The sequence below is a fragment of the Melozone crissalis genome, unplaced genomic scaffold (assembly GCF_028551555.1).
Source record: "Melozone crissalis strain CALT ecotype California unplaced genomic scaffold, PUWL_Pcris_2 ptg000106l_1, whole genome shotgun sequence".
Lineage (NCBI taxonomy): Eukaryota > Metazoa > Chordata > Aves > Passeriformes > Passerellidae > Melozone > Melozone crissalis.
This window is the reverse complement of record NW_026535883.1, coordinates 4,681,400-4,708,409: the sequence shown is the minus strand read 5'-3', so window position 1 is coordinate 4,708,409 and position 27,010 is coordinate 4,681,400. Positions and strand designations below refer to the sequence as shown.

The window sequence follows — 27,010 nt, the reverse complement described above, 5'->3', positions numbered from 1 at the left end:
GGATATTCACAGAAGTCTAGTCATAACTCCCAAGTGTTTAACACCCAAAGTAGAAGTGGAAATAAATGGAAGTATGTAGTCAAAGGTTGTTATCATCAACAGACTTTTAAGATAAGAATTTCCCAAGTGCGCGCTGCAGTTTCTCATTACTTATTAATACATTAAGAACAATATTTTCCCTAGCTATAATAATTTAATGCCAAGAGGGAAAAGCCAAAATTGTATTTTCTCAAGTCTCCCACATAGTTGCTGACTGCTGCAAACAATATCCTTAGCTTCTATCATGAAACATTATAGAAAAAGAATTCAGTTTTGCATTTTAAGTGTTAAGCAACACAGATGTGGTAAAGTAAATAAAAATCACTGGTCTTCATCAATGTTAAAATGATAAAAGTAACTGCCTGTTGTTTATACAAAGACTGTGGTTCACAAATCTAATCCTACAGGCAGAGTATTACCCCAAGATGCTTACACACTTCTTCCCTCACAAGCAGCAGATGCTTTATGCATTAAAAGAATCAAAAGAAAAGTCCCATGCTACATTCCACAGTATTTACAGGATAACTTTTCCAAGTGTCTTGGTCATACAGGAGCATAGTTTTAGAACAACCTTGCCATCACCCTTTTTCATGTGTAGCAATGTAAGACCAGCTTGACTACAACTTTCTACTCCAGTATTGCCATCCCTGCAAGTCCTGGCCAGGCTGGGTGGAGCTTTGAGCAACATGGTTTAGTGCAAGATGGCCCTGCCCATGGCAGGTGGGGTGGACTCAATGACCTTTGAAAGGCCCCTTCCAACTCCATTCCAAACTATTCTATGATTCCATTTACTAGAACAAGACATGAAGGAACAGCCACCATGAATAGCTGCTTTTATAATGCTGTGTTTTGTAAAATATTTGCTTAATCAATCATGAGAAAATCTAATCGAACCCATAAAGATATCACTGCATAACTGATAATGGTTTTAAATAATCTACACCAGGTCTAAAGCAAATGTTGATACAATATCTATCCTTTTGCCAGCTAAAATGACCATACCTTCAACAGAAATTTGGAATTTTAAAAATTGTTTTATTTTACAGTGTAGCCTCCATGTCGCTGTGAGCTGTTCAAGATTCTGGATGCATTTGCAAGACACAACAGGTGAAAGTCAATCAGCAATTGCCAATCCCTGCACAGAAAATGCCTTCAGGTATATGAGCATAGGAAGACAATCACTCAGCCGACATCTCACAAATGCAGAACAAATGAAGATTTTACTCTTTTTAAAAGAAAGTTTAAGCCTTGACAATGATAGGAGAGTGAGGGTGAAAACAAATTACACCACAGTGAGAAAGATTAAAGTTACCTATTCAGGAACACTGGCACTGAGAAGAGTTATAGGTGAGGGCAAGTTTTAAGAGGCCCTCTAATGCAGTGCAAAGCCTCACAGGATCACAGACAATCTACACAGTCACATACATGCTATGCTAACAAATGTAACTCTTTCCTCCCTATTATCCTGGCAAAAAAAAAAAAAAAAGTTGTCAGCTTGCCTGGTCCTTTTCAGAGTCAACACAACATCAAACACTGCATGAAATCCACAATTTAATTAGTCAGATACTTTACACAGGATGCATCTTAAAATGAAAAACATAACTCACAAACCACTGGGTTTAATCTGGAAAAATCAGTTACCACTATTTTCATCAAGAGGAAGGGATTTGGATTTTTCTGCCTAAACACTCAGCTGCTCCTCAATATTCAAACAAATAAAAGTTACCATGCATACTGAACCCACAAAGTAAAAAAGACGTTCTTACAATCCCCACAGGTGTATAAGCTGGCAACCTAAAACAATAAAAGCTGAGACCTCCCTACATATTCCATTATATTTTCAGTAACTTGTCAAATTCATAGTCTGTGCTGCTTTGTGATGAACAACTTTACATTAAAAAAAAGCTCTCTTAATTTCATAGAACCACTTTGTTTAAGCTTAAAATCAACCAAGAAGCTTTAGAAGTAAAAAGAGTTTGCACAATAATGCTAGTCCTTGTATACAAAAAAGAAAGAACAGGAAAATAAAATTATGCAAATATTTGCTAAAATACATTTTTTCCATACATTTCTACCTTGTAGAAATCTTTTCAATTAAGAATCTCAATGCACAATTTAAAAGTGACTAACTGAAAAGCTGATGAGTTGCTATAGTCACAGAACAATCACAACACCATGCTTGTCCAAAAGCAAGATACTGCAAATCCCCATCTGAAATACTGTTCTTCCACTGGTGCTGAAATTTTGGGATTTTGCTGGAATTTCAAGATGACTTCTTTTTGCTTAATATTAGACCAGACTCATTGAGTATTTAATTGTGGAGATGGTACAACAATGTTTCTGGGTGGGAGTTGATGGGGGTTTTTTTTGTTTTGTTTCTTTCCTTTTAAAAAAACCCTTCCATCTCTTTCATAAAGATGATTTTCAGCTCAACAAGCTTAAGTACACACAAAAATGATCTTGTTTAATCTATTTGAAATCTGTCACCTTTCAAATTCCATTAATATTTTTGAGCTTCTATTACAAGAGGCATAAAACATGACAATGGGCTATGTCTTTATCCTGTAATCATTGCTCCTCTCCTCTTCAAATCTTCCAAGTAATATAGGGCTTCTCCCAGACAACCCATTGCTTTATTCTATACCTTTGATAATTTTTCTATTTTACTCTTTAAGTTGTTGGGACTGGAACAACATTCCAAAAAAAAAAAAAAAAAAAAGACTATTTCTAGTATTTCTTTAGTCTCTGCAAAGTCCACCAAGTAGATGTTCTAGTTATGATTTTGTGTGCTTTGAATAAGGCTGGCATTGCTTTTAATTATTAATTCAAAATTTTGAACTGCTTATCTGCAGTATCACAACATTGTTCAGAGAAAAAAGAACAACTCAATATAAAACAGAATTATTTTTTAATAAAAGAAGCAAGTAAAGCTTTTATAAGTCCAACACGTAACTACGTAACTAAAACCCGTAAGACAAAAAGAAGAATAGACATTCTCAACACACCTACCCAGAATTACCACAAAAATTGAGTCACTGACAGGATGTGCTGTGGGTTGCAGGACTAGCTATAAAATCAACAAATATGTTAAATCAAATTACCTGTTTTTCCCATACTACATTTTAAATCTCTCTAATAAATTAGACATTTTCAGTGGTTGTAAAAATTACAACATATATACCTGAGTTTAAACTATAGAAAAAAATTAATCCTTTCACCTGTTTTGGAGTTTGCATCAGAATTTTTACAGTTAAATGTTGTAAAAAGGACTCTGGTTTCCTCATTGAATGGAAAATCTTAATTATGATGGACAGGAATTTTACACTCCCTACTATTCTTAAGAGGCCTGAAACAACAACAACAAAAAGATTCGACAAACAGGCTACACTTCATACATTTAATTACATTAACTCCACCGAAATTAGTAGTGCAGAAGTTCATAACTAGATTAAAGCTGAAGATGATTCTATGAATGCATGCACATTTGCTTTACTATGGTCATGCTAAATGTGTGCCTCTATAATGGCACTCCTGTAAAACCCCTTAGATAGGGAAGCAATCATGGTATCAGTCATACGTGTCAAGGAATCACAACATCAAGTCAAGTGAAAATTCTGTTATTCTTGAAAGCACTCCTAACAGTATTACACAAACTGAGAAACATTTAGGTGGTGCTGAACATAAATGATCACTGGTTTAAAAGCAAGATGAATTACATGATGTGTTTTCTTGGTGGAAGCTTTAACAGACCTTAACAACAGCCCCCATAACATGTGGCAAGTATTATGTCAAGAATTGATGCAAGTAATAATGCTAAAATTATCTAGTATCTTAGCCAAAACTGTAGTCAAATTAAAGCCACAACTAGAATTATAAACACATCTGGAATAAGGTTAAAATTTTATGTAGTAGAGCTTATTACAGTTATGTCTAGACAATAATATTGAACCATTTTTGATCATGAATGGTTAAGGACTATTCTCCTAATCATTCATGGACAACAGCTTGTGTCTTCCTTGATGCCTTTCATTAAACAGAGCATACTTATGAAGCAACTGCAGTTCTGTGCTAACTTTGTACACAACTAACAATAGTTTAGCATTATAAACCTACAGAGAAATATGGCAACTATTTCAGCTAATTCTCCCTTACATTGTTGAGAGCAATTACTTGCTCATCCTTAAAAACATTAAAGAGCCATTTAAAATATCACCCTTCTCCATATTATTTAAACTGGCAGAGAATGCTTCCTTACAATCTTTTAGAAAAAACTTTACGTAATAGCAACAAAATGAGTAATTAGAACCATATAAAACATTTGAAAGTTAATGTCCTACCACATGTTCCAGTTATCTGAAAAAGAAATGTGTAGTTAGAAAGCATCCCTTAACAAACTGATTAAAAATTTAATGGCCTGAGTGCATTGTGACACTTGAGAATTGAAGACATTGCTTAAGTTTCTGTAACTGTTTGTGAAGATGCATCATGTTGTTTACACTGATTTTGCACTCAAAATACTTTCTGATGTTCAGATAGATATTTATACACATTGATGAGATCTCCCCACCCCTAAATTTTTTCTTCTCTAGACTGAACAGTCATAGCTCCCACAGTCTTTTTTCACCTCTGATGTTAGATTCAGTAGCTCCTCAATCATCTCAGCGGTCCTTTATGGGACTCTCATCCCATAGCCCCATGTATCTCTTGAACTGCCCAAAACCAGATTCCAGGTGTGGTCTCACCAGTGTTGAGTGAACTGGAGGGATCATTTCCCTCAAGCTGCTGAAAACGCTCATCCTGCATCAGCCCAGGATATAATTTACTTTCCTTGTCATAGGTTCCACTGCTATGTGGGACCTATGACAGGGAGTCATTTGTGGCTCATTTTTAACAAGAGTATATATTGCCCAAAGTTCCAATTCCATAGAAAAAGTTGCAGAAGTACCACTCAAAATGCCTAACAAGTATGGCTGAATCACATTCTGACTGTTGCCTGGTCTTTCAAATTGTCGAATTTTCTTGTGCAGGGAAAGTAGCACTGTATTCTCTGAACAACTGGATTTGCATTACTTTTAATGTCAGGTGAATTGGACAGATCCTAGAAGCAGAAGAAAGTCAACACTTGAGACACACAGAGCAGACAGCAGGCAACCATCACACAGCCAGAAACAGCAGAGACAGAATACAAAAAACAGCTTCAAGAGGCAGTTTTGTTGAGAAGACAAACACACCTACAATAAAAGCATGGCCTCAGAGTAATACATTTCCTTCCCAGGAAAGAATTTGTATTTGTAACTGGTAACATATCAAGATATCTGAAGAGTCAGGGACAACAAACCAATAGTGCTCTTCACAGCTGCAGTGCTTTGTGTGCACATGCAGACCTAAGCCTCACTCAAAAACTGAGCAATTGAATACTCACTACCTATCAAGCAAACAACTTTAGAAATGGATTTACATCCACAAAAACAAACACTACATTGCTTGCTTAAGAGCAGTGAAAAATACAATACTTCATAAATCTCTTCAAGCTACTTCAAACCATTAAATCAAATAATTGCTGTAGTTTTCTACACTAATGATTAACCAAAAGGAGCTCCTATAATCAAGGACAAAAAAATTTTTAAAAAATTGTTTGCTAATTCATACTGTATTTCTAGAGTGTGCTTCCTCATAGGTCTGTTCCATTCCACATTTACCTGCAGAGAATTTGCTTTTAGTCTTCTGGAAAATGCAAATAGAAGTCTTGGTACTTTCCAAAAACAGAACACTTTCTATATTTTCTTATCTTCAATTCTGTGCACAAGTTAACCTGCTTTATTCACCTATTTTATTTTAAAATAAGTAAAGGTGAAATGCTGATATTGATAAGTCAAAACAGGTACAGAGTTTTGCATCAGCATGATAGGACAGCTAGGCTTAGTTCCACAGGCACTGCTTATGCTGCACAGCCACAGAAATGACCCTTGAAGATGACATCCCTCATTTCTCTGAAGAAAAAATTACATATCAGCTTTTTCCCTTTTTCTGAGGAAAGCAGCTCACCAACTTTTTTTTTTTTTTTTTTTTTTTTTTTTTTTTTTTTGCTACTACACCAGAGCACAAGAGCCAATCTCTAGGGAATACAGCTCAGGTAAGCTTCAGGTAGGCAAAGTCTCTTTTGCCACAACCTAGGAACTTGCCCACATTACACAGTATGTGATAAAAGTGGCAAATCACTTAGTGTTGACTACAGCAAGTGAAATGGAAAAGCAAAGTGATCAGCTTCAATGATCAGAGGACAGGTAGCATTATACTAAAGAACAATGCAATTAAATTATAAGATCTGTGAGTAACTGTACACAGACCCAAATGAAATGAATTAATGCTTCATTCACTGTCGTCATTACAGCCTCTCAATGTATTGATATTCTTAAGAATAAAGATTCAAGGATGAGGTAAAAAGTGCAATTTTTAAAGAATTGCATACATACACTAACATTCTTAACAAATTTAGGATGATATATAAATCTACAAGGTTACCAGCTTAATGAAACAGTTTAGGGAGCCACAAGGATTCAAACCTCATGGCTTAAATTCAAACTTGTAGCATGAACACTTTCCCAAACTTATTTACACTCAACTCCATTATCATAAGACAATTCAAATTAAAGACAACAATTGAAGAGTTTTATACAATACTAGTTGGTTAAAAAGTTACTACCAATTTGTAATTGGAGGGTGCAATTAAGATTAAGATACTTTCAAAGATTAAGAATAAGGTACTTTCAAATTGCCAATGGACTTTTTTTCCCCCACACAAACTGTTCATTATTCCACTGTAATTCAAGATGCACTTTGACTTCATTTAGTAACTAGTAAGATTCTACTGGTTTTTCATATACTTAGATTCTTCTGGGATTTACAAGTAACTTAAATATTGCAAGATAAAAAAAGGATTAAAAAAATACTACCCATTTTACCCCCAATATGCAGAATCCAGTATATCCCTAATTTTTTTAAAACTAGGTATAATTAACTCAGAACCTCAACAAACTGTTTCTCATACAAGCAAAACTACTTTATTCACTGTATGCAAGCTACATCTACGCTCAACCCAGAAGAATTACTGTAGCTCCTAGTGACAGGCCTGAACTAGTTTAAAACCATCCAGCTTGGTAACAGCTCAACCACAGCTGAGAATCAACGCAAATCGAGGTTTTATGGCTCCATCTCCTCTGCATCTCCTTCCCTGAGCACTGTGCAACTTTTACAACAGCTTTGAACTAGGCAGATTGACAGTTTTACAGACAACCTGAGCATATTTAAGGAAACTTTAGTCATGTTTTGACAACAAATACAGTTTATCATCTCAGAACTTTTCTTTGAAACTCTGATTGACAGTTCCCATACTGTACCAAGATTCTTAAAGGCACAAGGCTGAACTTGCACAGGGGTTCCTCAAGTCTTTCAAGAGAGCTGCATGAGCACTCCTTAATATAGAAAATGTTTAAAAAGTCATCTTTAGCAGCACTGGTTTGAGCCAGCTCATTTCAGTGTGCACTGTGATGCATAAGAAAAGCTTATGCAATTACGGAACCTCTGGTGGGACTGTGGTGACAGTGACCTTCAACTCAAGGTGAGAACTAGTCAAATTGCTATTACTTTCAGCACAGAACAAAACATCCCAGTTCAGAAAATGAGTATTTAAGGATCACACTGCCCCTGTGCAACACTCGATAGAAATGTTTCTTTCTCTTCCCCCCACCGCCCCCAGTCATGAGGCACAAGGAAAAATATTTACCTAACAAAGCTTTTAAAATTTCTTATTTATGAAGCTTTGATTTTGAAGTAATTTAAAACTGGTGAAAGTGTGCTACTGTTTCTTTAGTGTCAAACCATCAGTTATTAGAAAAACTCAAGAGTCCATTTGTTTCTCTTCAGTGCAGAAATTCAGCTGAGCCCAGCTGTTACACAAATCACCCTCTCACATGATCTTCCTATTCACTCAAACTTCTTCCTTATAAAAGGAAGTTTTTAAGAAACAAATTTCTATTTTCAGCAGGTCCTTTATGAAAGCGTCATTTTCAATAAATAAGAAAAAACGAAGATATTGTACACAGGTCTGTTCAAGAGCACTCTACACTAGCCAGCAAAACACTGAAACTTGCTGTGTTGTGTTGCCCTCTTCAGGTCGACAGCATATTTTCTAGTTCCTTTCCTTGACGAGGTATTGCACTGCAACTTCTTCCATAACATTTTTTAGATCTGAAGTTTCAAGTAGCAGCTAACTTCACCTGTATTCTACCAGTGCTTGAATCATTTGTGGTTTAATATCCTATAAAAATTAACTTCACTTTTGCCCTTTATATCTCCCTAACCTCAATACTAATCTTGAGGATTATCAAGCTATCAGCCAGCGCTTGAAAAGATGACTAAAAGCAAACTTAAGTACTGATAAGAAAGTCTCATGACAAGAGGCTTAAAAAGCTGAATTGATTCAGCTTAGCAAAGAAAGCTCCTGATACCGATCCATAAGTGAATATGGGAGATCAGAAAGTCACATGACTTTAAAGGGGGGTAAGGCAAAACAGAATCTAGAAACTGAAGTCAGAGAAATTCAGACTTGAAATGCAATGGAGACTTTTCAACAGCAACAAAAAATTTAATAATCTACTAGAATTAAAAGGTAGATTTATTATTAATTGAAAACTCTAAGGGTAGACCCAGTATCTTTCCAAAAAACCTCTTTTGATCTTTTTTTTAAGTAGCTGTCATAATGTGGGCCAAATTCTGCTGTTGATTTGCATACTTGCAATGGGTTTTGCAATTGCTTGTTTGAGCTCTGCCAATTAATGTGGAAATATGGATGAAACAGTCTTCAATTGCTTGGAAATGGCCATGCTTGAGTGTCTGATTCACTTATTGAGACAGGTATTACCAATGTCTTAAAATATTTTACTTCCCACTCCCACTTTTAGAGGACAGGTCATGGTAAACATTTATATTGACTCAGACATCTCAATAATGCAGCCTTAAGTAAAGAGCAAAGTGTTGAATTTAACTTATATGTTATTAAACATGGAGAATTTCACTCATGTTACAAAAGAAGAGAAACATCCTCACTATTTCTGACTGTACAACTTAATCTCAACATTTTAATGGACTTATGATAGGAAAACCCGTTCAAAGTTAAGGCCTAGTATGCAATTGTAAACAATAAAATTAATAAGCTAATCAAAACCCTTAGAAAATGGAAGCAAAGGAAATGCTTGTTCAGTACCAAATAAAGGAAACACAATCACAAATCATCCCTTCTTGGGACAGCAAACACAAAACAGCCAACCTGCCTCAAGCAATTGAGACTCTAAAAAAACTCAGGAAAACTTGGCATGAAGAGTTCTTATCTACTTTCCTTCCAATAATTTTGTAATTTTAATCTCAAGAATGAAATACACTATACAGCTGTAAATCCCATACACTCAGAGGGCAGACTCCAGAGAAAAAAGCTTGATGAGGTGGCTGAGCATGACATGGGAAGAGAGCAAGAAACAAAAATGGGGAATGAGTACAAATTAGGTGCACAACAGCTGAGACTCAGAACGCTCCCACAGCAGGCAGCAGCTCATCAGAGCAGTCTCTATCAGCATGTAGAGACTCCTCTCCTGACTAATATGTCCTGTCACAGAGCCTGGAGCCAAAGACTGATGAAAACTTCCTGCCATCTATCAGCCAGTTTGTTCAATCAGACTGTGAAACATCAGCTGGTCTTATAAACACAGGGGGAAATTCCACAAGCCAAACCAGCTCTAGTACTGGATACAAACAGTTTGACACCTGGGATTCAAAACATACTCAAAACATTACTATTATTTTCTTTCTTGCCATTAAAGAACAAGTGCAAAAAGCACTCAATTCTACAGTACTATCAGATAAAAGGCAAAAAAGCTTCTGTGCACCTGTCAGTTGAAGACAAAGCAGCTTATGCCTCTGAAGAGATGAAGTGGGGAACTTCTTTTTTGACACATTGAATTAAAAGTATCACAAAAATATAATACTATTTTTAAACTGTCTCTGGTAGAAAAAGTTTCCACCTATGTCAAAGGTTTATCTGGTTCAAGTTCCATACAGCACAGCTAACAGAATACGACAGCAGCTGGCAATAAAATCACCAAGATACCTTAGCTAACTATTAAAATTGCAAACAAGTTAATCCTTAGTGATTCTCAACCTTTTTTCACATTATCTACTGTAGATTCCAGGATTCTGGTCCAATCTTAGCTGCTATACTTAAAAGAAGAGGTGCTGGACAAGGGTTTTTAAAATTACCTGTGGTTAGTTTAGTTCTGACTTACCCAAGTATGATGTTCATATTTTTGCCATTTCTTTCTCCCACACACCTCATCAGATTTGGTCACCACACAAGGTATGATTCATATTATTCTTTAGAAATGTATTTTAGTAGACAAACTTTACAACTGAAAGAGTTGTTGAGTTTTTAAAATAATGAATTCTTCAGTGAAAAAGAGCTATCAAATCACTTTACTGAATGCATTTTTTCTGAAGCAACTTTGCCAATTCACATTTAATTGCAGCTAAGACTGGTTTTTCTTACTTGGTATCATAATCTAGTACAATTTTTTTGTAGGAAAACAAATTCATCCACCTCCTACTGCCAAAAAGAAGAAAGTTCCCTTCACAGAATTTCCTTCTAATAATTTGGCATAATAGAAAGTATAGAGAATACAAGGGGGAACTCTTCCCATTGAAGGCAATGCCTCATTATTTCCTGCCATCCACTTGTGTATCCCTAAGTACCTACAGGAACACTGTGTGAAGACACACAGGGAATAAATATCCACTGCAACATAAACTCAGGTTAAATCAGGTGTTTATGTAGAGATAAACAAGCAACCAATTAGAATGTCAAGAGGTCTCCTACCAGCACTAATGGAAATCAAATGCATACTGGATAGGGGTTAAATACATCTGAAGAACACTTTAGAATCAGTTAATTTTCCATATGCAAGTTTGTCACTAACTCCTTGTTTGGAATTAAATTATAACCTCACCCTTTCTAAGGCTTTCTGAAAATTCCTTTAAACACATAGAGCAGTAATCAGTACACACACTAACAAATCAAATAAAAAAGCTAGAGACATCTGCGCCCACATTTTTAAAAATATTGGAAATATTTAGAAATGCTAAGAGCAGCATTACTGAAAATAATATATACCAACCTTCTCAAAGGTTGTCTCAGCATCATCTTTATTTGTGTTTGGTCTTTGATTCTTAGTTAGATATTTTGGGTTTAAACCATGGCAAGTAAGGGTTTCCAATTGAAAAGGTAATGGCAATCAAGATAAGTACAACTGTTTCAAGTGATAGATGTTATTGATTTAATTATTTTTAAAAAACTTTATTAGTTGGAAATCATGTGGTATCATAGAAATCTTCCCTCATGCCCTAAAGATCTGCAACCTATTCAGAGAGCAAAACCTCTTTTTTGCAAACCTATTTACGTGATTTCTATGAAAAGACTTTTTAAAAACCTCACACCTATCAGAGAACAAGCAAATAACTTAGTCACCAACCAAACAAATACTGCGAGTACCACTCTTCCTGATACATAGTTTTTGATTCTTATACAAACCTTGCCATCTGTTGTGATCTCTGTCAAAATAACTGACTTCCGTTCTCAATCTGAGGTTTCATTATGACAGTAAATGTCTTACATCTAACATTAAAAGCTACTCCACGCCCACTGCAAGACTGTATAGGCTTCTGTGGTCATTATAACCTGTTACAGAGTAATATCAGAATATTCAGTACTATGAATGAAGGACTTTCTTTTCATAGCTACTGGTGCAAAACTTAAATATAAATAGATTGAAACATTCCAACAGAGCACAACTGTTTAATTTACAGAGAGGCTACTTGAATTTTTGTATAAGCTTTTAGCCATACATCATTCCAAACTTCATTGTGACCTTAATGCTATAAAAACTAAGGAGGTGTCCTTAGGATAAGAAAAAATTTTAAAGATTCCAAGGAATATTTCTCCAAACAAAATGCTGAGAAAAATAAAGTGCTGGTATATTAAAACAGGAAAAAAATCCACATTCAAAGCTGGTTTTGGAATGTAAGTATACAACTAGAAGACAAAAGTAAGAAATAGATGCAAGACCTATGCCATTACTTCCACCTTAAAAAGCCTACAAGGAAAAAAACCCCATACAGTGTTTGAGGGAAAAGTGTTGCTTCTAAAGTGTTTGGCTTAGAACTTTCACAGGGCATTTTGCATCTAAAGCATTCCTCATAGTTAGCAGCTATTATAAAAACAGAATTAGGTTGTTGAACTGTTTTTTAAAAAAGAACAGACAAACATTATCTACACCAGCTGTAGCACGTTGTCAAGTATTACACACTTGCAACATAATAAATGTTAATTACCTATTAGAATAAGTACAGTCTGTTTTGTCTGCTAATGCATACAACTCAAGGGTCCAGCAAAAATGAGCATGCAAAGTTTTGCCATAATGCTAGAAAAGGAAACATAATTCTGAAAACATATTACAACATGTGACACCTCAGTGGAAGAGTTTGATTTTATTTTATTGTCTCCTACCTGATAAATTCTAAATGGGATGTATCGAAATCCATTATCTTCTGGAGGATACTCCATGAGTTTTCGATTTATTGCCCAAAACTGCTCAAATTTATCTGTGAAGGTAAAATTAGACTTTGTCAATATCAGTAACATTTTTTCAGCCTAAAGAGGTAAATGAGACACAATTGGAATATCATGCAAGCTTTTCTTACAGAAGTTTAAACCTGTATTAATTAATATTCCCCACATTTCTCTTCCCTATTTAGCCTGAAGCCAAAAGTAGGTCATCTGCATTCTCCTATGAAAACAGTGATGTGGTGATTTATTGAATGGAAAGAGAAAGCAACTTTAACTCATATCTTATCTCCCACTGTTGAGGAAATATTGGGCTATAAATTATGGATTTCATTACTCAATTAACAGTGCCTGTTTCTCCACTCCCTGATGTTACTGGTCCATACTGCCTCACAGTTTGCTAAAAACATCTAATTGTTCTTAGCTTTAACTGAGCAACAGGTATAAAGCATAAAGAAACTAAAGCAAGAGAAATACTTCTTGAGTGGTTTACATTTGGATATATAGATCTTAAAATAATCTGTAAAAATGCATGGTATGATCAGAAAATATACTGCCAGATTCATGACACAACCTGAAAATAAAAGTTTATGCTTGTAACACATTTTTGTTATTATCCAAGTAAGCAGGGTAAATAGCCTGCACACCATTTCATGCTGTCCATACACTAAAAGAACTGAATAGTTTATTACATTTAAAATGTACTCTTAATGTACTTTAATTTAAGAGTAATAAAGGCTTTGATACATGTAAATCAATTATTCAAATGAAGCAAGTAACTAGCACCAGAAGTGACAGAAAGAAATACAAAGAGCTAAGATGAATAAAGCTGGTGCTGGCCTTACTGAAGAAGGCAGGGAAGAGCAAGGGATCAAATTCCTTATAGGCCCTAACTCTCCCAAGACACCAAATACACAAGATGTTTCTGCAGAAGGAACAAACAGTCTCCAATTTTCTCTCCTGGGTACAATGTTCAGCCAAGTTTCAAGAAGCTGGGCTCTTACAGAATATACCCATTACAAAATTCATCCCCAGTGAAACAAGGTAAAATTCAGAAATGTATTCACAGGAAAAAGGTTCTTCCTGCTTCCAAAAGTGCTGATTACACTTAAAGCAATTGCAGAAAATGAGTTTGAGATTTGCTTCACTCCAGCACACAGCACAGATGCCTGTCAGTGCACTAAAAGGCACAGGTTAGTATATACTGCAGGGTTTATAATACATTGCTTTTCCTGACTGAATGCAACACAAGGCAGGAATTTCCAAGAAACTGGGAACAAACTCCTGCCAGGTATGCTGTAGCAGCATTTCCTGATACTTATCTGAGAAAGCACTTCCACACCCTTGATTCCTGATTAGCAGCAAGTGCCTCTTGACAGGCACTTACCTGAGCCACAGCAGCAGCTCCAGGCAGGCACCTGCCCGGCATGGGGAGCTGCCTGATGCAGGGTGTCACCCCATCCATCACCCATCCCATGGGCTGGGAGGGACAGGGACAGCCCTGGAGCAGACTGCAAGCAAACAATCCCACATTTGGGAACGCCAGTCTGCAGAGTCAGAGGTTAATCTGACATGTCCAACACAAAGATGACCGCCTCCTCCTCAGGAACCCTTTCAGAGGGAAGGTGAAGATTTAACAAGGTGAAGATTCAGCAGGTTTCCTTTTTGCTTGCAGGCAGCACTCAGAATGACTTGTAGCTTTCACTACAGATGTGTGAACAGGCATTCCACAGCAGGCACTGATAGATTTATACTCCAATTACCACTTCTGAATCACTTGAGAAAACTGTTATGGTGATACACCAAACAAAACAATTCAGACCTACTTAAGCTAGTGAGCTTCAGCAGACTTAAATAAGGAATCTCCATATTTGGAGACATCCTACTTGAACAGAAATAAAACAAACATTAACTTGATTTACTTGTTTAATGCTCATATTACTGTAATTAGGAATATTGGATGAACAGTTTACTGTTCTCAAAATTCACCAGAAATAAGCATCACATCTTATGGATCAGGAGAAAAAGATATTATGAACAACTAAAAGACTTATGTCTGAAAATTAGGCACATTAACCCTTGTGGCATGCAAATATGGAAAACAAGGAAGGCTCTGGATGACAAAAAGAAGTTAAACAGTGGTAATGTGCAGTTGACTCACTTCTGTTCTTCATTCCTGCTTCCTCACCTCCCACAACACATGCCAGAAACCAGGTAATCTTATTTAAGTCAGCTAAAATTACGAATTTATACCCCTCAAATTACTCTGAACACTCAGGCAGTGCTTAAGACAATCTATTGTTCAAAGTTCTAATAGTTTCTGTGGTTCCCAAATATAACAGCAATAAATCTGCAACAGTTAAATTATGAACTTGTTGCATTTTGTAATCAAGCATGTTCTGTCAATCCACCTGATACCCCAGGAATTTTAGCTAGACATAATGAAGTCAGGTATCCTAAGATCTCCACTGTGTACAGCACTGTCTAAAGACCTCTGAACAGATTCCTCCTCACAACCCTATATTGCTGTCCTCCGAACATCTTTCCAGTGATAAAGTATTTTCACCACAGGAAACAGAGTTGGGTGTAAGAAAACTATCACAAATTTTTAAAGCAAGCAGGGGAGAAAAAAGTTATCCAGTTTGCATACTGATATATATGACCTGGCAAGAGCCTTTATTAGGAGAGCAGTGGCTGGGTGCCAGAATCCTAAAGCTCCAAAAGTACAAAATCCAAAAGGGACTGCTTTTCACAGAATCCTTAGGACTAAAAGCTTAAATAGACAAACAAAACCACTGACGAATTTCCACCCCAATCTCCTTAAAAACCTAAGTGAAAGGATTCTTCCTTCTCTCATTTTTATGTATCAGTACCCCCTATTTTTGCAAAGTCTCAAGGAAGCTATTAGTGCTACACTGAGCTGGAAGAGCTAATTAGTTTATTGGCTAGACAGGACAAAGACAGAAGGTACTGGCTGGAAATTTAACAATCAAAACAAAACTAAGCTTTCATCAAGCCAGTAAACAAGGAAGAGTTCTCTACCTATCAGCAGAAGCACTTTACACCCTTGTCTCCCTCCCTCATAAAAAGCTTATGCAGTCTGCATGACACCTAAACCACCCTAACAGTCAAATCTGATCCCTTTTGTTTTTCACAGTTTGCTTGAATTGTTAGAGTTTCTGTATTAGCAAAAAGAGTACTTGCAAAAGGCAGATGTCCCTATCTGAATAACAATATTTAAAGTAATGACAATAAGATTTGAATAGATTTGAAGAGATTTGTGGCAGTATAAAAGTTTGATATGACTCCACTAATCATATTTCTTAAACAAGAGATGATGATTCTACATAAATTTGCATAAAATGAAATATAAAAGCTTCTCTATGTATTTCATGTCAAAGATCAGAAAGTTCATGACCAAATAATTGAGAAATGTATCAGCCAAGTTGCTAATATTTATAACTATCTATTGCTTAGAAATGCAGTCACTGAATGCCCAAAAAACAGACATCAGCCTTCAGTACTACAGAGATGCAGGGAATCTATGAGTTGGCAAAACTACAAAGAATTCATGTCACCCATGACAATAATCTCAGTACAAAAATTCATTAAGCAACAAAGCAAACTCAAATATAAATTTACAAATACAGTATGCCTACATTATGCATGTAGGGTTCAGAAACTGATCAGTAAAATTATTAATGTCCTTAAAGTACCCATTAAAACTGATGGAAAAATTACTGACAGAGGGAAACACTGGGAATTGTTGTTTTCTCCATTAAACCAGACTGGAAATCTCTGGAAACCCACGGCACCGGGAATATTTCTCTGTCTGCTCTGGGGAGCACTGACTTTCACCCTCATTCATGGAGAAAGTTTCCTAGACTTCAAGATAGACTGGAATCCACAAAAGTGTGAAACAGATTATAGAGAGTAGTGTAGGTGTATCACTTGGTGAGAAATTTAGGTTTTGGGATTTTTAGTATGTTGTGAATGGAAGCAAGATGGAGGGCACAGTGCGTCGTCCTGGATTTCTTCTTCATGTTTCTTCCTTCTTCTTCATGGGTTTGGGTGGCACTTTGAGCAGAAAAGTCTGCATTGGAGGCTCTTTGGGATCAGTTATGGGGTTAAAAGGGAAAATAATCTAGGTGTCAGTTCTTAATTGGATAGTTTAGTCTTAAAAGACCTCGTAACAAGAGATTGTTGGCCATTTTGTGCCTTCTAATGAAAAGCTGCTGAACTCACAGTAGTGAGACTGTTTTACCAATAAGAAATAATAAACACCTGAGTTTGAACATGAAATACCTGTTCAAACTACATGATACATGAAGGCATCTCAAGTGCCTTCAATCCAGACACAGAAAAACCGATAGAGATCCTTTAGCAGTCATTGAAATTAATACAAATTTATACCTTGTTATGTTAAAAAGTTCTTGGTAATGCCATTATACTTTGTTCTTAATAGACAGCAATTGCTGAACTTCTTAGTGTTGAGCAGTGTTAACTAAGGATTAGTCCCAGCTAAGGGCTAAAAGGCTGGGCTCCCTTTTGCCCCTGAGTCTCAACCTGAAATGGTCCTCAGGCAACCAGAAAAATTAGTTTCACACATACTAGCCTCTTACAGTCATTTTCTGAAACTCAACTACTGTCATGCTTCAAACAACTTGAAATTTCACGTGGATCTTGAAGTTAGACACGTCCCTTTCACCTACATGAGGCTACAACAGGATGGATCACTGAGAGGGTAAAGGGCACTGCTCAAGTGCCCCCCATCAACACGTGCATTTCACTGCAGCATAGCTTTAAATCTGCACACAAACAATCTGGGAAATTACCACAGAATGGAAAAATACACCTGCAAATATCTTGCGATGAAAAGCCCTGGTAAAAGCATACAGACAGTTGAAATGAAGTTCCCACTGCAGTGTAGTAGGCAAAAGAACTAAAAAACTCCACCCTAATCTTTAACCTTATCAACAAAAAGATCATAATTGTAAGGAACTATTTTGTTTCTGTAATTGATAAGGATGTAACTATCAGAGATTATCAGATTCTAGGACTGGACATATTTCAAGAAGGCTGTTGAGAGGGTTTAGAAAACAGAAAGAACTAATACAAAAATGAGTTGAAATTCAGAAAGGAAATACTAATTCATGGCTCTTGTATTTCAGCATCTTTTAAGCAAGTCAAAGAAGTGAACAAACTGGTGTAGCCCTTGGGTAGCACATATGCACAGTTTTGTCTGGATTATTCATGGTTTCTTCTTAAAGACATTTATTGGAATAAATTAAACTGAGAGCTTGAAATTAAATCATATCTGTAGCTCTGTGCAAGCAATACCAACTTGCAGGCAACTATGTTCAGTACTAAAGTTTAAAAAACACAAAACTTGTCCATTCTCAGTGGTTCACCACTGTCTAACAACCATACGAACCATGGAATACTTGGAGACAGCACTTAGAGACTACAGACTCATGTACAAGATGTACAAGAAAGACAGAAAAACTTTAGAGGTCAAGCTTTGGAATAGCAGCTCCTCACCCTGTCCCAAAAGTACACAAAGTTCAATGAGTTTGCTCAAGACCTTGCCCAGTGAAGTTTGACAGTCTCTGTGGGTTTCCACTCAACCACTTTCACTCCCTATCACACCCCACCCTCCCTTCCCCAGGTACCATCAGATTTCCTGCTGCTCTACCTAGTAACTGGTTCTTGTTTGGTAATTGCCAGCTCCACTGACAGTGGACACAAGAGTGAGAGGAGTCTGACTCCATCTGCTCTAGGGGCCTTCCTTTCAGGTAAAGCTGGTATTAAATCCACCTTCAGCTTCCTCCTCATCTTCAGGCCAAACAAGGCAGCTGCCCCACTCTCTAACACAGCATGTGCTCCAGCCCCTGAGAATTTTACCAGCACTCTGCTGGATTCTTTTCTGTTTGCCCACATATCTTTTGTCTTGGGATCCAAGAGGACACAGCACTCCCAGTACAGCTTTACAAGAGCTGAGCCAAGCAGGGGGCACAACAGCTTGATCCCAGGTTAATCTTTATTTTGGCAACAGGCTTTCGCTCAGATTCTTGTTCACCATTATCCACTTCCAGAAAGCTGCTTTCCAGTCAGCTCTTAGACTGCCATGGGCTTTTTCCAGTCTCTGTGTCAGCTCTGGGAGGGTCTAGCCCATCATGACCCCTCTGAATGGCAGATCTGCCCTTCAATCCACCAACTGCTCCCACCAATTTTTCCCTTCACTCACAGACAAACTCACTAAGGATTGATCTGTCACATCCATACAATCAAACTGTAGGGTACAGAGACCTGCAGCTGAAAGTCAAAGATACCTTTATATGTATCCCTTTAATGTTAAAGCAAGCATATTTTCTACTGACTCATGTTTTAACAAGCATTGCTTTTAACTGCTGTAGCCAAAAAAAAAGGCTTCTCAAAATTTACTATAAATACTACTTCCACATTGTTCCCAGGAAGACTAAGACTCTGCATGCATACATAATTCTGCTCACTGGTATTTCTAACCAATTTTATAAAAACTTAAGTTCTTGAGTGGTACGCTTCAAACATGAAGGAGTGTTTGTTGATGAAATAGGTATTTTGAACACTTTAAAACTAATTTCTGTGCTAGTCAGAACAGCTGATTATTAAAATTTCCCAGCTATATAAAGACTTGTTTCTAAATTACTTAGTTCACCTAAATTAATAATTCATATTCTTGTTTTATAAAAACACCAATAATTACAACTATCAAGGACTTCAGGAAGATTTTAGTACACATCTGACTCTCAATGACTACTACAGTTAGTGAGAGCTTTTTTGAGATCACAGCTTGAAATACTGGTATGACATTATTAAGATATTAATTTTTCTCTTCCATTTTACACATTGCTACAGTTAAACTATTCTTGCTATTAAATACCTAGTTTACCTGGGCATTTGAAAACCCATGGTATATAATACAAATCCACCCATAAAAAGGGAACACAAGTTTACTGAGCTTTTCAGACTACCTTCATATATGAGTCACTATCAGATAGAGAGAGACAGGACCTTAGAACAGTTTTGACTTAATGTAGCAGAAGCCACAGAAATATGTGAAAATATTCTTGATGTGACAGACAGCAAAGTAACAAGATTCAACATAAGAGGACATTTTGAAGACTGTACAAGAAAGCAGCATGTCATTCTTCAGGTTATCTATCAGATCAAAAAGGCATTTTCCCCCTGTTTTCTTATAGTATACACAAGGGAGCCCATACCTTACCAACATTCTTTTCACTTACTAAACATACTCACAAACCAGAAGTTTCACTTTAAGTATTTTACAGTTTCCTTACCACCACCTCCCTTCATTTCTAGGTCACCAGTTTACCTGGAAAAGGTTTAGGCAAAGAAAGTCATCAAGATGGACTACTTCCTTTCTTTTATTCAAATAACAAAATGCATAGATCCTACAAAGCTTTCTCTGTACAAAAACCAGGTGATCTCAGAAGCCCTGTCACTTAAACTAAAAGGAAAGCTCTGATGACAGACAAGGTGTAGTGGTTTTGGTTCACCAATTTAAGATTTCCCCAATGTTGAGGTTTTCCCAAACAATGCGCTGATGAGTGTGGTGGGTTCAGTGCTGGCCAATCACCCATGCACTCACTTCTGCTGTGAGACAGGATCAGGAGAAAGGGAAAGCCACTTTTGAAACACATACCCCACAGGTTGTATAGGAATTAGAAGCAGGGCTTGTTACAGACTTTCCTGAGAAAGTCAAAGGGAAAAGGACTCCCAGCAATTTTATCCTTCCACCAGCTCCCTGCTCCATGTCTAGGAAAGCCTTGGAATTTTGATTTCTTCATTTCTAATTATGCTTTCTCTATAAATATGAAAACTGACCAGTATAACACCATGTAACTTTCCAACCCACTTTGCTTTCCCTGTACTATGTTTTTCCTAAAAAAAAGCTTTTCTTAAAAGTTAAGGAACCTTTATGTTAATGCATATTAATAAATTCAGCCATTTACTAAGAGAAAGTAACTTAGAAGCATTTCAAATTGCAAAACAAGAAACCTTCAACAACTAAAGGAAGTTAAATTTAAAAGTGAAGTCTATTTTCTAGAGACAGTTTACTCTAAATTTTAGTTTGCCCATACAGATTTTTCAGGAAATGACTTATTTTGAGAGGGAGGGGAGGAAGAAAAGTAGAAGGCAGCAAAAAGAGACCTTGAAGTTTGCTCCTTCAGAGTGTAATAATGGTTTTCACTGGACACATGGCCATCTAACACAAGAGGGTGAAAATGCTAGAAACACAATCTCTACCTCATCTCTATGCAACCTGCTCTCATGGCAGAGACTTCAGTACGATTGTGAATGCTGTGTTACCTTTTGTTTTCCTTCCTTCTCTGCCTTCATGTAGTTCTTGCCCTCCTTTGAGACCCACTGGTTCTCACTGGCCAGACAGACAGACAGACAGACCTGCTCTGCCCTCCTGCTTGAGAGCAGAGAAGAGAAAGGCAAGGGGGCAATGCAGGCTGCCAACAATTCCCCACCTTTGTGCCACAGCAAAGGGCAGCTACTCAAGCAGACACCAGGCCAGCACAGGGGACAAACAAAGCCAGAAGCAGTTTCAGGGGGATGGCAGTTTAGACTCACAATACTTCACCCATGTGAGAGGAGCATTGCCTTAGTCATTTGTGCAGAAAGGGTAACAATCCCATAAACACTGCAGAACTAACAGTGAGGTCTAGGTCATAATCCATTACCAGAAAAACCACCACAACTAACTAAACCCCAAATAAAACCTGCTGCTATGGAAAAAAACCCAAAACATCCCTTTAATGCAAATTACACTGTATTAAAATAAAAAAGAAATTAAAATTTCAAAATACAAAAAGATTAATCCCATATTTGGATTAAAAAAAATCCCAAACATTTATGCCACTTGGAATATCATTAACAACCAGCTGATTCATTCTGCAGGTCCAGCCTGCTTGAAGCCAGACCCTGCTCAACACCAAACCAGCAGTGGGCTCACTTTGTGCAGGGCTATCTGAACCAGCCTAAATCACATTCCCTCAGTTCCATGGTATCAGGAACACCAATGTTTGGTGTGGGCCATGCTAGCTGAACTCCAGAATAAGCAGGTACTGATGCTAGTTATAAACCAACTTGATGCACTTTGGGACATTTTTAACTAAGGAGGCCCAGGAAGGTAATGATTGGGTTTTTAAAATCACTTTTAACCAATACACTAATTTTCAAAGTTCAAATGAATTATTTAATCTTTTTTTCACAGTTAACCAAACCTCCACAGATTGAACATGGAAAGAACTCCCCATTTTGGTGCCAATTCAGGGAAGAAGCAACAGGTAGCTTTGCATTGAAAAACCAGTAGCTTCTCCTGATAAACTCCAGAAGATTTTCTAAGCAAATTTCATCTGATGAGTTGAGATCACAAAGACTTGTTCAGCTACTAAAGCATGCTCACCATGGGGTAAAGGACAGCATTGCTTCCACCAGTTCTCTATGAGGAGGCGAAACACATCCATCAAACCTCAGTGGGTCAAATGTAAGCAACACAAGAAAGGCTCTAAGACACTCCCTTTTTTGCAGCTTGAACATTTCTAAACAGAAATGTGGTGGTAACTGAGAACAAACACAACTTCTGGCTCTCAAAAACCCAAGAACAGTTTAGATAGATTTTGGAATGAAATGCAAGACAACACAGGGCTGATTGTGTCAGTAAGGCAAGAAAGAGATCAGATGCATTAAAAGATAAAATATTGTATATTCTGAATGTTCGCAGGATTTTTCTCCTCTACTAAGAACAATTCAATATGGCCACTTAACTTCTGGTAATCCCTACAGCATGAATGAGCATTACATGCTTTTTCCATAATATTTTCAGTAAAATAATGACTTCATTATATTTTATAATATATAAAAGAAACATTAAAATAGTTCTGAGTTCTTACTGTTTATTTTTCCCACTCATGTATCAGAAATACCAAGTCTATTCTTCATTGGTTATAAATGATGCTTGTGAAAGTTCCAGGGTACAGTCGCTTCTATTAGTCCACAACTGATAAAAAGCAGATGTGCTAAATCTAAATCCCCTCATTTATCAGAGCCATTATATACTGAAGTTATAGATATTAATTCTTTGAACCATGCAAAAAATACAACTCTCCCCCTGGAAACAGTTGGGATTTCATTGGTTTGATCCTGACTCATCAGTAGACCCATAGAGTCTTAAGAGTTTCAAAGCTGAAAGCCTTTATTTTTCCACACAAAAGGCAAGAAGAAAAAAACCCACCCACTTGAAAATCCCTTTCATGCATGATAAAAATGGCCATAACTCGATCAAAGCAAAAACAGTAGTAACGTTTTCCATGAATTCTGACCAAAGAATCTGAACAATTCATACAAAAGAACAAAGGTCAGTATGCTGCACAGTCTGCTTTCCACTTCCCTACCACAGACAAATATCCATGGCTGGTCAAAAATGTACCTGTCCCAAAGAAGAGTTCCACCTCAGAAATATCTGGTTTATGAATCAAAAATCGTCTGTGAAGAGCAAGAAAAACCACAGCACAAAATAGAAGAATATGTTTTCTTTCCTGATTTGGTATCAGATTAACATAAAACCAGAAACGGTGGGAGGAGGGATGTAAAGGTTGATATGAATAACCAGCAGCTGTTACCAGCATAAGATTTTCCCACAAATTCACTATTACATCTCTTCTGTGCTGCAACTTACAGCAACTGCTAAGTTTCATGTGTTACCTGTTCAAGTAACTACTTCTCAGCAGAAACATTTATACCAAATTACTTGATAGTTATATTTCTCCAAACAAAACTGGATATGGGTTTTTTTCAAAAATGTAAATTCAGGACATGTCTTCTAAGTAATGCTATCACTCATTAAACAAATAACACTTCCTGTAATTAAGAACTGAAGAAAATTGTTTGAAGTTGCACAGCAAAACCAGTCTGCAGATGTACCTTTACTTACAAAGCAGTTATCACAAATGCTACTTTCTTTTCTTTTTTTGTGGTCATTTATTCTGTTTCACAAAGGGGTTTAAAATTATTACATCTCAAACGAAAACCTATAAAAACATATTGAAAGATACAACATGCTTAAAAAGAGTTTTCTTGGTTTCACAAGCTTTTCTTGTTTCTCTTTTATGAAGAGTTGAGAAATTAAAATTAGCATTTGAAAGATTGCTTAAACTTCTCATTCAGGTGTCAGATTCCACAGGTGCAATTTCTCATTAAGTACAGTGAAACCTTTGCTAGGCAACCTCTGTTCTTAACATTATACAGCAAAACAGAAAAATTCTCCTTTGCCTACAACTGAAGATATTCTTAGACAAATAATCAACTAAAAGATAAAGTCTAAGATGAGCACAAAAAAAACATGCTGTTTATCTGTCCTATTACCTTAAATATCAAGAGTATCAAGATTCTGTAACTTCTGGTTAAAGGAACTTTAACTTCCGCTGTTTCATTTTGGAGGTATGCATGGGCTTCCTCAAGATCTTACTACTCAAATGGCAAATTCAGATAATGCTTTAATTTTTAACTCTCGTCCAAATAAATAAAAAATAGAAAGCAGAGTTTCTAATAACAATTCATCTTCAAAATTATCACTAGAGTACCTTTAATATGAAAGGCAGTACCACTAAACAACAATGAAAAAAAAAAAGGCACACACCCACTGAACACACACATTAAACCAAAACTAACTTGGAACCTTCTGCTCTAAACCAAAAACATGGTTCAAGTCTTCTTGCATTCTAAGGTTCTTCTTTTTCATTTAATCTTTCTTATACATATATGGGAAGACATTAATTCTAACTGTTCAGTATTTTGTCCCACAACACAGAATAAACATCTTCACGCTTCTAGTAAAATGTCTTCATAAAATAAATTTACTAAGGATAATATAAATGACAGCTTCAGGAGATGAGAAAAATGCAATGAAAGCAACATGATCACCCATTCCAGAGAGCAGTTTCTGAAATACTTACAAAAGCTTTTAACCTTACAAGCTCTACAAACCTTAATACAGAAGACACTACAAACAGAAGTTTTATTGTCCACTGTAATATGGATTCATACCATTTGTGCAAAGTAAGAACACTAATTAAAGATCTTGTTCTGAATTATTTTGCTGACTTTTCCAAGTCAATACTTATTTTTGCAGAAGTCCTTGTGAAAGCCATCAAGCAATTTAAAAAAATGGCAGAGAGAAAAGTAAAATTATTAAATCTACGGGACAACTTTTTTTAAAGTTTACTTATATTGTTACCAGTGACAATTCATAAGCATTAACTAGAGGAGACAATCTCTTATGCATGGTCCAAGATAGCTAATACTGAATACTTACACCCCAGGTGTCTCCCAAATAAAGACCATCACTTGCACAGAAGTACACTAGACAATATTTATCTATTTTGACTTGCTGCTAGTTTTGGTTTGTTAAAACAGAGTCACAACCCAATCTAATTCCTTGAATAACTCCAGGCACATTTAAATTAACACCAAAATGATTATTTTAATTAAAAAAAAACCTATAAAACACCAAAACCATCAATGCTTTCCATGACACTAGACAAAAATTCTGCAGAACAATGACATTTTATATCTCATGCAATAAATGAAATTTGAAGAAATTATTTATTAGGTTGTTCAACCTGAATATAATTAATACTTGATGTGTTGTATTTACCATTCTGTAATCCCATCCACAATTGCTTATGATCCTTTTTTTGCATTTCATTGATGACTTGACTTTTGTGCTTTAAAGCATCTGCTTCTTTTATACAAGCCATAAAATGAGCTTCAATCACATCCTTAGAATGGCAGTGTAGAAGATCCTTTTCTGGAAAATTCTACAAAAATAAATGATAGATCAAGAAAAATAAATGTATCATACACCTTGTATGATGAAGAATAAATGATAATTTTAAATGGGCACACATTTATGCAAAAGAAGCACACTGGAATTTTCTACTTACAGAAGAATGTAACAACCATTCTCTCACTCTGCTGACAAGAAACAGGTTGCAGTGAAAATGTTTCAGGAAAAATAAAAGCTCAACAACTTTCTGTAAAACCAGAATTTTAATATGTTTTCAAGCAGATATTCAATCTCAGACATTAAATAGAAGAAAATGATGAGAAGTGACAAGCATCTAATACGAAATAGCTCTCTGATATTTTATCAACCATTTCTATGCAGATCCTTGAAAATCAAGCAGTATCCCCTACATATAAGAACTGTAGCATATCTGTCACTTACAAACATTTTTCCTTAGAGACACTGGAAATCTTTGTCAGTTCCAGCTTCAACTAATCCACATGACTACTGCTAGCTTGTGTGACTTGATTTTATATCCCTTTTGCTTGGTTACACTGGCACACAGCATTCAGCATTGCAGATGCACAGCTACCACTCCTCAGGTAACTCTTAACCCTTCAGTAAATGACACCTACCTCTCCTAATGAATTTATTAAGGAGTTATGGCAGTATATCTCATTCAGATACAAAAAAGATTTCTTTGAACATTAACTGGTCAGAAGTCTGGCACTGTAGAGGTTGTGGGTTTTCTTCCTCCAGTTTTTCTTTTATCCACACTTACTATCACTAACCATTTTATAATAACACAAGCTTTCACTACCACAAATCCACTACCTTTAGCTTTCACAAGTTTTAAACCCCTATTCCCTCCTAATTAACTTTATTTTCACAGTTGCTTATGACCATGCTGAATGGAGCAAACCTCAGAGCCAAGCCAGAGTGGTGGCACCATCAGTACTTCCCTTCCTAACAAGGGCTTGCCACATGTTTATACTTAAATTCTCATGCTATTCCAACAGAGGCCCTTTCCTCTTAATCCATTACAAACTGGCACTTTAAAAAGCTTTTGTGAGGGACTGTCAAAACCGTTTTGGAAATACAAATACATATAATGGAGTATCTTTCAAAGGCTTTTACAACATAGTTAACATGTAAAAGTAGGAGCAACCTAATGTCAGAAAAAACTCTACCTTCACTCCCCCACATAACCTCAAGAAAAAATGACTGCTTCAAAATACAGAAACCCAAAATATCAAAAAGGGAGCTGAGGATTGCCTTACCTGAAAGAAATTCTGAGGAAAACAGTGATAGTTCCCTCCTCATTAGGTTATTGAGAAGAGTTGGAAATTAAATAATGGAATTTCAGATAGTGTTTCCTCTTTATGACAGTGAGAACCCAAACTCTGGAAACTGTGGATCAAAAGGATGAGTATTTTCCAAAAACAGGG

At 36.4% G+C, this 27,010-nt stretch overlaps 1 protein-coding gene across 1 annotated transcript in view; it reads right to left on the bottom strand.

Moving 5' to 3' along the window:
* ATG5 (autophagy related 5) overlaps positions 1-27,010 on the bottom strand; it is a 71,559-nt gene that overhangs the window by 27,368 nt on the left and 17,181 nt on the right. Inside the window, exons 5-6 of the mRNA XM_054291754.1 lie at positions 25,431-25,593; positions 12,647-12,741 (exon numbers count right to left, since the gene is read on the bottom strand). Of these exons, the coding sequence (XP_054147729.1) occupies positions 12,647-12,741; positions 25,431-25,593 (258 nt within the window). The remainder of the gene's footprint in view (positions 1-12,646; positions 12,742-25,430; positions 25,594-27,010) is intronic.